Source organism: Euleptes europaea, chromosome 15 (assembly GCF_029931775.1).
Source record: "Euleptes europaea isolate rEulEur1 chromosome 15, rEulEur1.hap1, whole genome shotgun sequence".
Taxonomy (NCBI): domain Eukaryota; kingdom Metazoa; phylum Chordata; class Lepidosauria; order Squamata; family Sphaerodactylidae; genus Euleptes; species Euleptes europaea.
In genome coordinates, this window is record NC_079326.1 from 28,129,101 (window position 1) to 28,142,703 (window position 13,603).

At 36.0% G+C, this 13,603-nt stretch overlaps 1 protein-coding gene across 1 annotated transcript in view; it reads right to left on the reverse strand.

Annotated features, from left to right (window-relative positions):
- Positions 1 to 13,603, reverse strand: part of NEB (nebulin) — a 211,255-nt gene that overhangs the window by 7,983 nt on the left and 189,669 nt on the right. Inside the window, exons 141-152 of the mRNA XM_056861655.1 lie at positions 12,780 to 12,872; positions 9,972 to 10,064; positions 7,752 to 7,844; positions 5,663 to 5,755; positions 5,126 to 5,218; positions 4,638 to 4,730; positions 4,134 to 4,226; positions 3,656 to 3,748; positions 3,144 to 3,236; positions 2,636 to 2,728; positions 1,093 to 1,185; positions 688 to 780 (exon numbers count right to left, since the gene is read on the reverse strand). Of these exons, the coding sequence (XP_056717633.1) occupies positions 688 to 780; positions 1,093 to 1,185; positions 2,636 to 2,728; positions 3,144 to 3,236; positions 3,656 to 3,748; positions 4,134 to 4,226; positions 4,638 to 4,730; positions 5,126 to 5,218; positions 5,663 to 5,755; positions 7,752 to 7,844; positions 9,972 to 10,064; positions 12,780 to 12,872 (1,116 nt within the window). The remainder of the gene's footprint in view (positions 1 to 687; positions 781 to 1,092; positions 1,186 to 2,635; positions 2,729 to 3,143; positions 3,237 to 3,655; positions 3,749 to 4,133; positions 4,227 to 4,637; positions 4,731 to 5,125; positions 5,219 to 5,662; positions 5,756 to 7,751; positions 7,845 to 9,971; positions 10,065 to 12,779; positions 12,873 to 13,603) is intronic.

Sequence of the window (13,603 nt, forward strand, 5' to 3'; positions counted from 1 at the left end):
AACTCGATGCCTGCAAAAAGGGGTGTTCCCAGGCCGAAAGAGCTCTGGGAACTCCGCCCCCAGGAACGCTTGAAAAATGCTGCTGGGGGAAATGCTGCACCGGAAAAAATGCTGCGTAAGGGGCACTTACGCCAGCTTAGGGGTCACACCACCTCCTCAGCAGCTCTGCCCCCCCACCTTTCAGGATTGCACAGTTAGTCCAATTTCTTCAGAACACCTGAGGGCTTCTTTTGGGCCTCAGAGCCAAAATATCAGCTTCATCTTGTTTCTCTTTGGAACCAGTCATGGACAGGTCCTCACAGAGTTTTGGATTTCTATAAGCTGTTTCCAAGAAAGATGTAAAGTGTAGCATCAAAGTAATTTCATTTCAGTTTATATTACATATTTAATTTAAACATATGATACTATTCATTTTTAGAGACTGTTAAACTGTTATTTGGTCAATGGTTATTTCAAAGTCCTTATACTAAATATTAAATGTAGGCTCTACAGAAATAGGAGTAAAAATCAATTACAAATGTTATACTTTGAGTTATATTTTAGTATTTTAAATGATAAAATAAAATTATCATATTAATATAGTTAATAGTTGGGTGATATTTATAACTTAAAGAAAATGTTATACTTTTTAGGGTGTTAAAAAGTTATATCATTTATAGATTATTGGTCTGTCATTCTGAAAAATACCGAGCTAATGTTTTCTTGATTGCGTCTAGCTCTCTCCATCTCTGGAGTGACAGGAGTTGGAGTTCCTTTCCCCACGTTTTCTTTGTACAACACCTACAGCATACAAAAAAATGTCCAGAAATCAAAATTAGATGGTCGTCAATGAACTATTGTGTAAGTTGTGTTACTGTTTAATCATACTCTTCACTGCATGGCTGGGTAAAGAACTCAGAAGACAAAGTGTTAAAAAGTTACTAGATAAGGTAAAAACAAAAGGTAGTTTAAAAAACAAAAAATGAAAATGAAAATAAGAGGAGTGTTTTCTTTACAAAATAAAAAAAATTGATAAGAATTGGATAAATTAGATGCAGGACAAAGTTGATCACGTATGTTATTTTTTAAACTCTTTTTTCCCCTGTCAAATACCAAGCTAATGTTTTCTTGATTGCGTTTGGCTCTTTCCATCTCTGGAGTGACAGGGGTTGGGGTCACTTGCCCCAAATTCTCTTTATATAAAACCTAAAGATTGCAACAACAAAAAAAGTATCCAAAAATTACAAAATATAAAGCTAATGAACTTAATAGGTTTGAAAAAGTGTTATAATAGTGGGGGTCATTTTTTTAAAAAAGTAATAAAAAGATTAAAAATATATTTCATGAAGAACTACTTAGTAAACTATACAAATCATAGTTAATAAATATAATGTCATATGATATTTCTTTTCTAACTCTGATAAGCTTGTGAACCCATAACTACAGTTATAATCAGTTGAATGGGATCAGATGTCTGAAGGACTGCATTATGAATTTAACTCTTCCCTATGGGAATTGTGTTTTCTTTATATAAAATCTGTACAATATGAAAGATATACTGCAAAGAAGTCTCTCACACACAAAGATCTGTTCTGAAACAAATAAACCAATAAAGGCAAAAATCCAAGGAACAGAAAGTGTCAGAGTGAAAATAAACACCTGTAAAGCTAAGTAACTGAAACAAAAAAACATATTAATTTAAGAAAAGGATTCTATCCAGTTGGCCACATCCATAATTTTGCATAATGGTTGTGGCCAAAGAAGTCTTCATGAGTAACAACACGGTCCCAATTATTTGGCATAGTTTAAAGAATATCTTCTCTACCCCATCCCCAATCTACTCCTTAGGACTTCAGTAGCACATTTGTTTGTTTTCTTAAACTATTAACTTTAGATGTTCATATATGCAGGAGATAATGAAGAATCATTTCCTGTTTCCTTGCAGTTTTCTGTAAATTCTCACCTTTTCCCCTGAACAATAAAATGCCAAATTTCTGTACATTTCACCATAGGAGGGGGCAGAGTGATATAAAGGTTTAATACGGACATAATATCAGGCACTTGCACTTCCTACCTATTCTACTACTCCAAAGTTTCTCCTCAGAGACACAACTTAGCCTTGAACCATGAACTCTGATGACTAGATGTATTGATAGGTCCTTTTTAATCCCTTTTCTATAATGTCAGTATCAGCAAACTGCAAGTTTGGAAAATAACATCAACAATAATATTGTAGTTCCTTGTTTCAACATTCTCTACCATGCCATATTTTGAAACTATTGTAGAAGAATTCTTAAGTGTATTTGTAGGACTCTGATTATATGTTCTATTATCATCAAAGTAAAGACACATCCCAGGAACTGACACTGAAAGACTGTCCAGTTGTAATGTTTATGAAACTTAAGTAATATTTCCATGGGATTTATCTCAGGTGCTTTAAGTTTATATGGACCAGCAATCATAAAGACTGTGTCTGGATAGAGCCCTACAATCATCAATACAAAGGTTATCAATACTCTTTTAATGTTCACAGTTACAATATTAATAATAAATTTCTGATATAAGTAAATGGTGAGTATTTTATATGAGGAAGAGAATTTTAGAAACCAGATGTAAAATTTCTGTAGTTTGTTAGGATTTTTTTTCCTTTGAATACCGAGCTAATGTGTTCTTGATTGCGTTTGACTCTCTCCATCTCAGGAGTGACAGATGTAGAAGTACCTTTCCCCAGTCCCTCTTTGTACAAAACCTACAGGATACAAAAGGGTATCCAAAGATCATAAAACAGTAATAAATACAAATAAAATGTTATCAGATTAAAATGTTAATTTGGATTACAACAATTTCCTTTAAAGCTAATTAAAGAGGTGTTGATCTGAATGCCACCAGAAACAGAAATTTTCAATCAACACCATGTAAGAAAATAATCTAGTAGGATGAGAAAGATGAAAATATAAGTCAAGATGTGTTTGCTGAAAAATAAAGGAGTAAGTCAATGCTTAGTATAAATAAATTAAAGATTAGGATGTAGAGAAAGTGTAACATTCAAAGGACAGGAGTTTTATGGCAGGAGGTGAATTGATACTATTTGTGGTTAGAAAGCATTACTCATTAACACATCAGATGTTATTTATACAATTATAGAAAGGTTTGTTTTTAAATACCGAGCTAATATGTTCTTGATTGCGTTTGACTCTCTCCATCTCTGGAGTGACAGGTGTCGGGGTACCTTTCCCCAATCCCTCTTTGTATAAAACCTACAGGATACAAAAGGGTATCCAGGAATCATAAAACAGCAATGAATGCAAAGAGAATATGATTAGCTTCGAATGTTAATGATTGGATCATACCAGCTTCTGATAAAGCTGGTTGGCTGTTGATTTCAGTGTCATGAGGAACAGACCTTTAATCAACACCCATAGAAGGAAATAATTTTTGGACAAGCATGTCAAAAAAGTAGAAATAAAGACCAAATATGCATTTGCTGAAAAATAAAAGGAAGTGGTAAGTCAAACCCTAGTGCTAATATATTAAAGCTAAGCCTATAGAGAGAGTTCAGTATCCAGAGGCTAGTGAATTGAAAATATTTTTGTTAGAATTAGTGGATCACTAATGTTTCTAATGTTAAGTTAAATAACTCAGGTCTTAAATGGGTATTTTTTTTCTTGTTGAATACCGAGCTAATATGTTCTTGATTGCGTTTGACTCTCTCCATCTCAGGAGTGACAGGTGTAGGGGTACCTTTCCCCAGTCCCTCTTTGTACAAAACCTACAGGATACAAAAGGGTATCCAGGAATCACAAAACAGCAGTGAATACAAATAAAATATGATCAGCTTAGAATGTTAATACTTGGATCACATCAATCTCCAGTAAAGCTGATTTCACTGTCATCAGGAACAGAGACCCTCAATCAACATTCATAAAAGAAAATAATCTAGCAGAAAAAAAGCTATTCAGGTAAAAAATAAAGACCAGCTGCTAGGTTTGCTGCAAACTAAAAGAGGAGCAAGCAAAAATATTAATATGTTAAAATGTGGAATGTAGAATTGAATTGATACGATATTGGTTAGAAAGAATAAATCAGTAACACTTCTAATGTTATTTTATAAATTGTTAAACACTTCAAATCTTGAGGGGTTTTTTTTTTAATACCGAGCTAATGTGTTCTTGATTGCGTTTGACTCTCTCCATCTCAGGAGTGACAGGTGTCGGGGTACCTTTCCCCAATTCCTCTTTGTACAAAACCTACAGGATACAGAAAGGTATCCAGAAATCATAAAAAAGTAATAAAGATGAATGAAGTGTTAACTTTGATCACACCAGTTTCCAAAAAAGCTGCTGGGTTGTTGGTAACAGTGTCATGAAGACTTCGAGGAATACTCAAATAAAATAATCTAGAACCATGAGAAAGCTGAAAATGTAGAAAATAAAGACCAAATGCTAAGTTTGCTGAGAAATGCAAAAGTAGCAAGTCAAGTTCTAATACTAATGTGTTAAAATGTAGAGAGGTTTTAATATTAAGAAAGTAGGGGGTCTCATAACAGGTGAATTGATAACAATTTGGTTAGAGACAATGAACCAGTAACATGTTTAATGTTATTTTATATACTGTTATTTAACACTTCAGTTCTAAAGATTTTTTTCCCTTTTGAATACCGAGCTAATATGTTCTTGATTGCGTCTGACTCTCTCCATCTCAGGAGTGATGGGTGTAGGGGTACCTTTCCCCAACTCCTCTTTGTACAAAACCTATAGGATACAAAAGGGTATCCAGAAATCATAAAACAGTAATAAATGCAAATACAATGTTACAGCTTATCATGTTAATATTTGGGTCACACCAGCTTTCAGCAAGGCTGGGTCATCAGGCCTTCAATCAACACCCAAATAAAATAAGAAACAAGTGGAAGTTGAAAAATAGAAACCATAGACCAAACATTGTGTTCGCTGACAGCTAAGGAAGGAGTAAGTAAAGTCCTAGCCAAATGCATTACATTAATGGTTGTATAGAGAGTTTAATATTCAGAGGGTAGGGGTCTTAAAAAGAGGTGAATTTGGTTAGACAGAGTGCATCATTAACACTTCTCATGTTATTTTAAACCATTCAAGTCTTAAGAGGGATTTCCCCCCCTTTTTTTGAATACCGAGCTAATGTTTTCTTGATTGCGTTTGACTCTCTCCATCTCAGGAGTGACAGGTGTGGGAGTGGCTTTCCCTACATTTTCTTTGTACAGTACCTGTGAGACATAAGAGCAGCCATATAAACCAGAAATAAGGGTTTAAACACTACAGAAGCTATAATTAGTTGTGATTTTGCTGTAATTATTCTGAAAAGTGTCGGTGCTGATGTTTAAAATAATGCATACAAGCACCCTTTCCCCATAAAAAACAAGGACTAGTGCACATAACAATTATTTCATTGATATGCACAGAAGAAAAACAAAATTCTGTTGAGGTGGTAACAAAATAGATAGTTATATTTCAGGAGGGACACAAATGTAAGGCAGGAAGCAAAAAGTTAAAAAATCTCAAAATGTGACACCATCTCAATAAAAAAAAAACAATAAAAAGGTAAGAGATTCCATAAAATGTACGGGCAATACAGAGCTAAGCTGGGGAGGAGGGGAGTGAACCTCTAACAAAACAGAGTTAAAAAATCCTTTTATCTTTCCATAAAGTACCGAGCTAAATATTTCTTGGTTGTGTTTGGCTCTCTCAATCTCTGGAGTGACAGGAGTTGGGATTCCTGTCCCTAGGGTTTCTTTGTATAGAACCTGTATAATGACAAGGTAATATAAAATAAAGAAAAAGAAAAAATCAAGAGTTAATTAAGTTGTTTTTTAAAAAATGGTCTTGAAATTCTGGGTCTGAGTCTACAGTCTGATTGTTTCAGCACAGCTATGTGAGGGATTGTCTGTGTTATATTTTCACATTATTTTTCCTGTGGTTTATTGCCTTTTCACTACTGATATATGTCACACAAGGGTGGCTCCATAATATATCATAGATATAATCCAGCCGAGAACTTTTAAATCCCACTGATTTCAACAGGAATATTGTGCACATACTTTAATCTCTCTCACTGAAATCAACTGAACTTACAAGTGCCTAGTATTGTTTGATCATGACCAAGCAAGTAAGAAACCCACAGACATACCAGGACAGCAATACTGGATGCTGTACTGAGAACAAACTTAAATGTTTCAAATTACATAATAGTTTTATAGAGTTGGATCAAAATTTTCTTCTAAGTACTTTTTGGACACATACTTGGTACGTTACTGTGCAAAATGCACTCTAGAGAGTCTTCACTGGATTGTCTTTGGCCATTTCTTACCACAAGCTATGTTGGTGAACTCTGTAAGAACTTGGGGATAAGGTTTCCACTGGAAGCAAGGAAAAAATGCAAAGAGAGCCAATGAGAAAGATACCACAATGAAAGAATTCCCAAGGCAGAAATATAGCATATTACAAGCTTAATATCAACGGGCCTACCAATTTCCAGTTCTGTAATCATATTCCTTAGTATTATTTAATGAATGTATTGTGTCGTCTCACTGAAACAACTATTATGTTATAATTTTACATGATAGATAGAATTCCAGTGTTTTATCATGGAATACATTTGTTGAATAATAATTTTCTGAATAATATTGAAAAGGCTCATTTTTTAAATGTGCTGAGTTCAGCCCAACTGGAGATTCAGACCATATAATCTGCATAATGTGTCACAGAAGCAAAAAGTTATTTGTAATGGGGGGGGGGATAAAAATTAATGCTTTAAAAAGTTAAGATAAAAATAAAAAGTTAGAATACTGACTAAAATGATCAAAACATTCAAGATTACGGAATAAAACATTCAACTGCAAAAATATAAACAATGTCATTGAGAAGATGAAGAGGAAGGGAGGTTTGATATTTTTCTATGTGAATTACATGCAAGGTAACCTTTAAAAAGGATTCAAGAGTTAATTTTAACGGATTCATAAGATAACTTAATTTTATTAGATCATTAATATGCACAACTCTCTCAGTTTCTAAGGTGACAGGAACTGGAGCATTCTTCTCTTCAATTCCTCTAGTCTTGGTAACCTACAGATGAAAACTTGGGGTGAAGTGGCTAGGCTGTGCCCTGGATTGCCACTCATTTGAGTTACTGTCTGCACAGTGATCTATGTACAGTGTTGGTTTAACAGCATAATGTATACCCTGCAAAACTGAGGGTTCATATTGTATGGATGGAACCTTTGAACCCTGCTGTCTCAGTTTATAAACCTATGTGCAAAAGGACCACAGACTGATGAAGGCCAGGAACGGCGTGGCCAAAGTAACCCCACTCCCGTTCCCTATGCATTCATCTGTATATGGCTGTGACCATATTCACAAGGTAATAGAAGGATATCTATGGGATAAAATTTAAAGCATCACAATAAAAGAGAGAAAAAGGAGACAAGGCACTGCCTGCAATTAAGATTTTTCCAAAATCAGTGTAAACAAAAAGGATGGGGAAAAGTGCAAAAAAATAGTGTAGTATGGTATAGTCACACCTGACTGGAAGAATATGGGTTAGGAGCAAATTCATCACCAACAGAGAAATAAAAGAAAATCATGGATAGAGGTGAAAAGGTAACTAATTGAATGAGCTAATTACTACAATCATGTTTGTTTGTTTTAAATCAGTGTTTTCATGTTATGGAGAAGGAGTTAAAGTTGGTAAAGGTTAATTGCATTTTAAATGAATTTAAAAGTCCTTTTTTATTACAAATGTACCGAGCTAAAGTTTTCTTGATTGCGTTTGACTCTCTCCATCTCTGGAGTAATAGGTGTCGGGATTCCAATCCCTAAATTATCTTTGTACAACACCTGTGTGATAAAGGAGGGTCAAAAATAAGAATAATTTAATGGTGCACTTTAAAATACAAGCTCAGAGAATAAAGTTTGCTGCTTTTTCTTATGAACTACAAAACACAAAAAAAGGAGAAAAGGAAAACTTATTAGAAGATTGAACTTACAACTTTTATATATTCATGAAATATACACAGTTGTATTGACTTTAGGAATCCTGCCGGCCTATCCATATTCATATCTAGTCAATATTAACATACCTAATAATCTGCCCTCTCAGTTGCTTCTTTACATTGGCTGTTATTGACATAAAGAAGAAAGGAATAAGCATATTATATGCTTATTATATTAATATGTGCTTTTGGGAGTTAAAGCTCCCTTTGTCATATGCAGGTATCTAATGAAAGGATCTTTGACTCTTGAAAGCTTATATACCCTGACAATCTAGTTCGTCTCTAAGGTGTTAGTGGACTTGAATTTAACTGATCTACTGCAGACCAACATGGTTACCCTCTGAAACTATATTAATACCGTTCTCCTATTATATTGGAGATAATAATTTAACTCTACAGCAACTGACAAGGTTGCTGGCCACATTTCCTGAGCCTGGTAGTATATCTATATTCAGGGACACTCATACAAGCCACATGTCACCTCCATGGTGCCCCCCCCCCCACGACAGGTTCATTTGCTGGAGATCAATACAGTAGATTCACCTCCTACCTGAAATCATCTTGGCCCTGGGTTCCTTCTCAAGTTTCATTAAAGATTGACCACATTTGAGTACATACACTCTTACTGGTCATGAGTAGACAGATAGCTCCTGGAAAAATGCATCCTACTTTTGTTCAGCCACTTCCTCTTTAATTAAAAATGTTACAGGAAGGTGCTAGGGAAATAGTGATGGTCTGTTTGACATCTGGAAGCTTGTGTGATAGGAATTGGGATTTGTTACACAAATGATTTAACAGGTATGTAGTGTAATCTGGAAAAAATGACCCTGTGTTGTGGCAAGAAGAGTTTTGTAACGGGTAGCTGAGATTCATACATTGCCACTTGTGACACTGTTTATTCCCAGAAGCATGGCATAACGCCATCCATTTTTATTTTCTGATAATTGTTTTCCAGTCTAGAATGATTAAATTACCCCAGTTCTGCATGGAAAGCCTTCCAGAATGCTTTCAATAAAAAGTACACACATATACATAGAGCAACAATAAAAGGACATAAATAATATTTTGATTCCATTGAAAGAAATGTTAGGGTTTTATTTTAACTTTGCACTGCACCAAACAAGAACTCCAAAGGCTATTAGAACATTTCTTGTTATAGAGATACAGAGAATTCACTCTGAATATCATTTGTTTTAGAACAAATAATATTTGTCTTTCATGGGTGGCAGGAAGAAGGAAGGAATATAATGAGCACAAGAGAGTTAAAATCACTGCAGAACTAATACTAAATTAGTGCTTTAATTTTCCACCTTACTGACTAACATTTTAGAGATTTGATTAAAATAGTAAAGAATTTATAATCAAATTCCTGTGGGAAGATTAAAGGAAAATATTTAGAAAATGGGGTGGTGGTTAAAGGGTTTATTTATAGATATTTTGTGATATACCAAGCTAATGTTCTCCTGATTGCGCTTGACTCTCTCCATTTCTGGGGTAACAGGAGTTGCCGTTCCTGTCCCCACATTTTCTTTGTATGTCACCTGTGAGGTAAAATACGTTATCTACAAAAGGCACTCAAAATAGGTGAAGTCATTACAGTTTTGTGACTAACACTTGGTATTAATAGCACATATTTAAATTCCATGCTTGCTCTAGTACAGAAAAGTTACTGAAAGTTGAGCATGATTATATTATTCATGTAAAATATGAATGAAAAAAGATGTGATAGAAAATTAAGAGAATCGAATGTATGGAGGGAAAACGGTGTTAATTTTATTGAAGATTGTAGTGTTTTTTAAATGTTTCTTTATTATTTTCATGTCTACTAACTTTCTCAATCAAAAAGTTTAAAGAGATCAGGAAGGGGAAGGAGTCACAAAAATAGTATGTAGTAGGATGTAGAGAATGGTGGTTAGAATGTTACTTTTAAAAGATGAAATGTTAGGATAGTTTTGATTTCACTGAGAAATACCAAGCTAATGTTTTCTTGATTGCGTTTGACTCTCTCTATTTCTGGAGTAACAGGTATCGGGGTTCCTTGCCCTGCATTCTCTTTGTACAAAACCTGCAGAATAAAAGCACCCAAAAAGATGAGAAGAGGGTTCAAAGACACTCATAAAAACCTATGTACAACACAGTACTTTGTTTAATGTACTTTTTCAGTGTGTAAATGTTTGGTCATTGCTTGGTGGTTGAGTGAAATAGTATTGTGAGGGTTTTTTTGGGGGGAGGTGGTATGTGACAAATAATCAATTTTATTATCCACATAATCATTATGCTTCTTGTGAGGAATCTTCAAGGCAAAGTAGGAACTGTAGCTCCAAGCCCCAAGGAATACAGACACCTGTCTTCTGAAGTATCTTCTATTTAACATCCCAGTTTGGTTGCTACCATTTTTGGGAAAGCCAACATCTGAAAGCTTCTTATTGATATTTGCTCTTCCACGTTGGTAATGAATTATGGATTAGATTCCATCTTGAGTATTCACACAATTATCATTCATATGAGCATTGACTGGAGCTGTACTGCAGGACCCAATCTACAACCAACTACATTACACAAAACTGACAAAGCAATGAAGTGAGCTTTGATCACAAAAGCTTATTTTCTGGAAAATGTTGTTAGTCTAAATTGCTTTTGGAGTTGAATTTTGTTCTATCACATGAAAATGTAATCTTTAAAAAATAGAAATAAAAGAACACCAATGTTCACGCAGTTAAAAATATAAACTCATCCTGCTTTTCACTCCTTTTAAAATGGTTCCCCTTCCCCAAAAAGGGGAAAAAATGTTAGAGGGAAGAGTGTATAAGGCATTCAATCAGTCCAACACATAAAGGTATATCAAGAGTTAGATAAGAGATACTGAAGTATATCTACAGTTAATTAGGGGAGTGTCTAAATACAACTGCATTATGCAAAAGTGAATTGTAAAAATAATTAGTATTCTAATGATGTCAGAGGAAAGGGGAAGCTATACAGGGCAAGAGAGGAGAACGTAATTATCACTGATAAACACATGATAGCTCCTTGATAATTGTCACTACATGTTCTTCCCAAAATTCCCCACCCCCAAAACCATGTTCTTGGGTGACAGGCGTGTTGGGCCCCTATCTGTCCCAGCAGCCTGGTATGCCATGAGGGCATATGGGACCACAGCTGCCAGGAGTAGCCAGGAACTGAAATGCCAAGGTGAACCAAAGATTCTAGGGCTCTGGACTCCACCTTGGTGACCTGTGCAAACTTTGGGAGCTGTCAGGCAGAGATGGGTTGTCTGCATTCCTTTGGCCTCAAGGTGGAAAAGCTGGAAACAATAGGGAGTAAATGAGCCTCCCTCGCATCCTTAATTAAGTGTTCCTAGCAGACACCTGGAACTGATAACAGAACACTGTAATCCCATCAGCAATCAGAGTCCATTCATAGAACTCTGACCAACTCGATTAGCATGTCTGAATCATCCTCCAGCCTCATCTAGCATGCAGAGTAGATTTAGGCAAGACATCTCCTGTCCACTCCCTCTCCTCCTGGGAAAGCCTCCCAAACATCTTGACACATTTGAAAATCTTTACTAAAGTGCTTACTGGTACTTAATCAGGTAAGGTATTCTTCCATGTTGCCATTACCTGATGTCCTTTTCATACTGTAATATCTCACCCTCCTGAGGAGTAATTAACCCTTTTGTCCCTGGCAAAGTCCATTGTTTTTGACAGTTACCTCATGCAGCCTCAGGACTCATTTTTTTCTATAAGTATTGGCCTTTTCGCCATTCATACTGTTTGTGTCCTGGGCTCCAGTAAGCACCCCAACTTGCTTGTGGGGCCCCTTCTCTGTCCCTTCACATGGCTGCTATCATTTGGACGTCACATTTCTTCTGGATCGGTAAATATCACCCTCAACCCTCATATCCTCGTGTCCAATCCCTCTTCCCTTTTTTTCTTAGGCTCTTGTGTGTATCAGGTGTGTGATTTTGTTGCCATAAGTTTATGTGTTTACAATTATTTTTAATAAACCCCCTTAAAATGATAAACAACGCTTCTTTTTTAAAGTTTCCCAAGGAGGCTTATCATTGTAAAAGCTGGTAAAAAGATCCTGTGCCCCAAACCTCTCGCTAAGCTTAGTCTCCAAATGCTAATTCCCCCATCTAGAAACGGAGACTGCCTAACTGGGGTAACAGGGAACCCCACCTGGAACAGGTTTTGAGAGGCATTTTGGACTTCTGCAGGAGGTAGGAGGTAGGAAAATCATACTCTATGAACAGCACCCATAGAAACACTAGCTTGGATCCAAGCCATTGTTTTAAATAAAATTAAGTGCACTTAACTGGTTTGTATGTGGCCAGAGCATTTCTCAACATGTGCAGAATACCTCTCTCACACTACTGTCTAACCACAGGCCACCCCTACATGCCTATTGCTGATGCCATTCACAAGGCAGCCCTATCTTTGAGTAGAGTGAAGCAGTCTGCCATGGGTGTCGTTTTTTAGAGAACCATGTCAGGGCAGCAACATTTGACCCCCACAGGTGGTGCCATTTGGATGGCTCTGTCAGGAAATAAAAACCTTTTGCACCTTCTCTGTCCATCCAGCATTAAACATGTCTATTCTCCTCTCAAGTTGTACAAAAAGTAATATTCCAAACTACTGGAAGTTAAAGCCTGAGGAACATTCTCCTACAGATGAAACACATGTTAGCAAGGGGGATAAAAAACTGTTTAGTAAGGTGAACAGCATGCTGTTACTGGATAGTTCTCACACAAATGAGCATAGAAAATATCAGCCACTACCGAGCTGATGTGCTTCTGTGTCTCCTTGACACGTTTTACTTCAGGAAGATCAGGAATAGGAGTTCCTTTTCCAATGTTTTCCTTGTACTTAATCTACAAAGTTGTACACAATCAGAAAAACAAAAATAAAACAGAAAAGACTTACATTTATGAACATGAGACATACATATCCACCTCACGTGAGAGAACAGAGAACACATGTATTGTCGGAGGTTTGCGCAGTCATGGGAGCTAAAAGCATTGCACGCACCCATGTGGAAAGGGTTCTCCTCAACACTGACTTCTACAGAAAATTGACAATGTTTCCCCCCCCCCCCGAAATTCAAAACTTTAAATTTGAACCCCAATCAACAATTAAGCATAATAGATTTAAGCTGATGGGCACATCAATCCAGCAATTTTACCATGGCAGGGAAACGGTTTTCCTGGCAGAAAGCAAGCTTAGCACCAGATCCCCTGTCCCAAAGGAGCTTTATTCACAAATAAACAACTGTGAGGGTTTTTTTGGTTGTTGTTTTTACCTTGGAGCTACACCATATATAAGATCAGATTAGGTATTTACTGGTAAAGCTTTTTGTTCATAGGCCTGTATCCATCAGGAAAGAGCTTTATAGCTGGAGAGATTCATCCTGTTCTATCCAACATGGGTGAAGGTGCATATACAACATTCAGTAAAACATTGCTTTTTAACAACATGTAAATAAAGAGCAAGACACTGTAAAATACAATCAAAAACATGTTTTTCTTCTAAAACAATTCTACCGCGTACATCGTGGGAAGAAAAGTAAGAGAGAACATAGAAAAAAAGAAGAGAATGTGTGAGA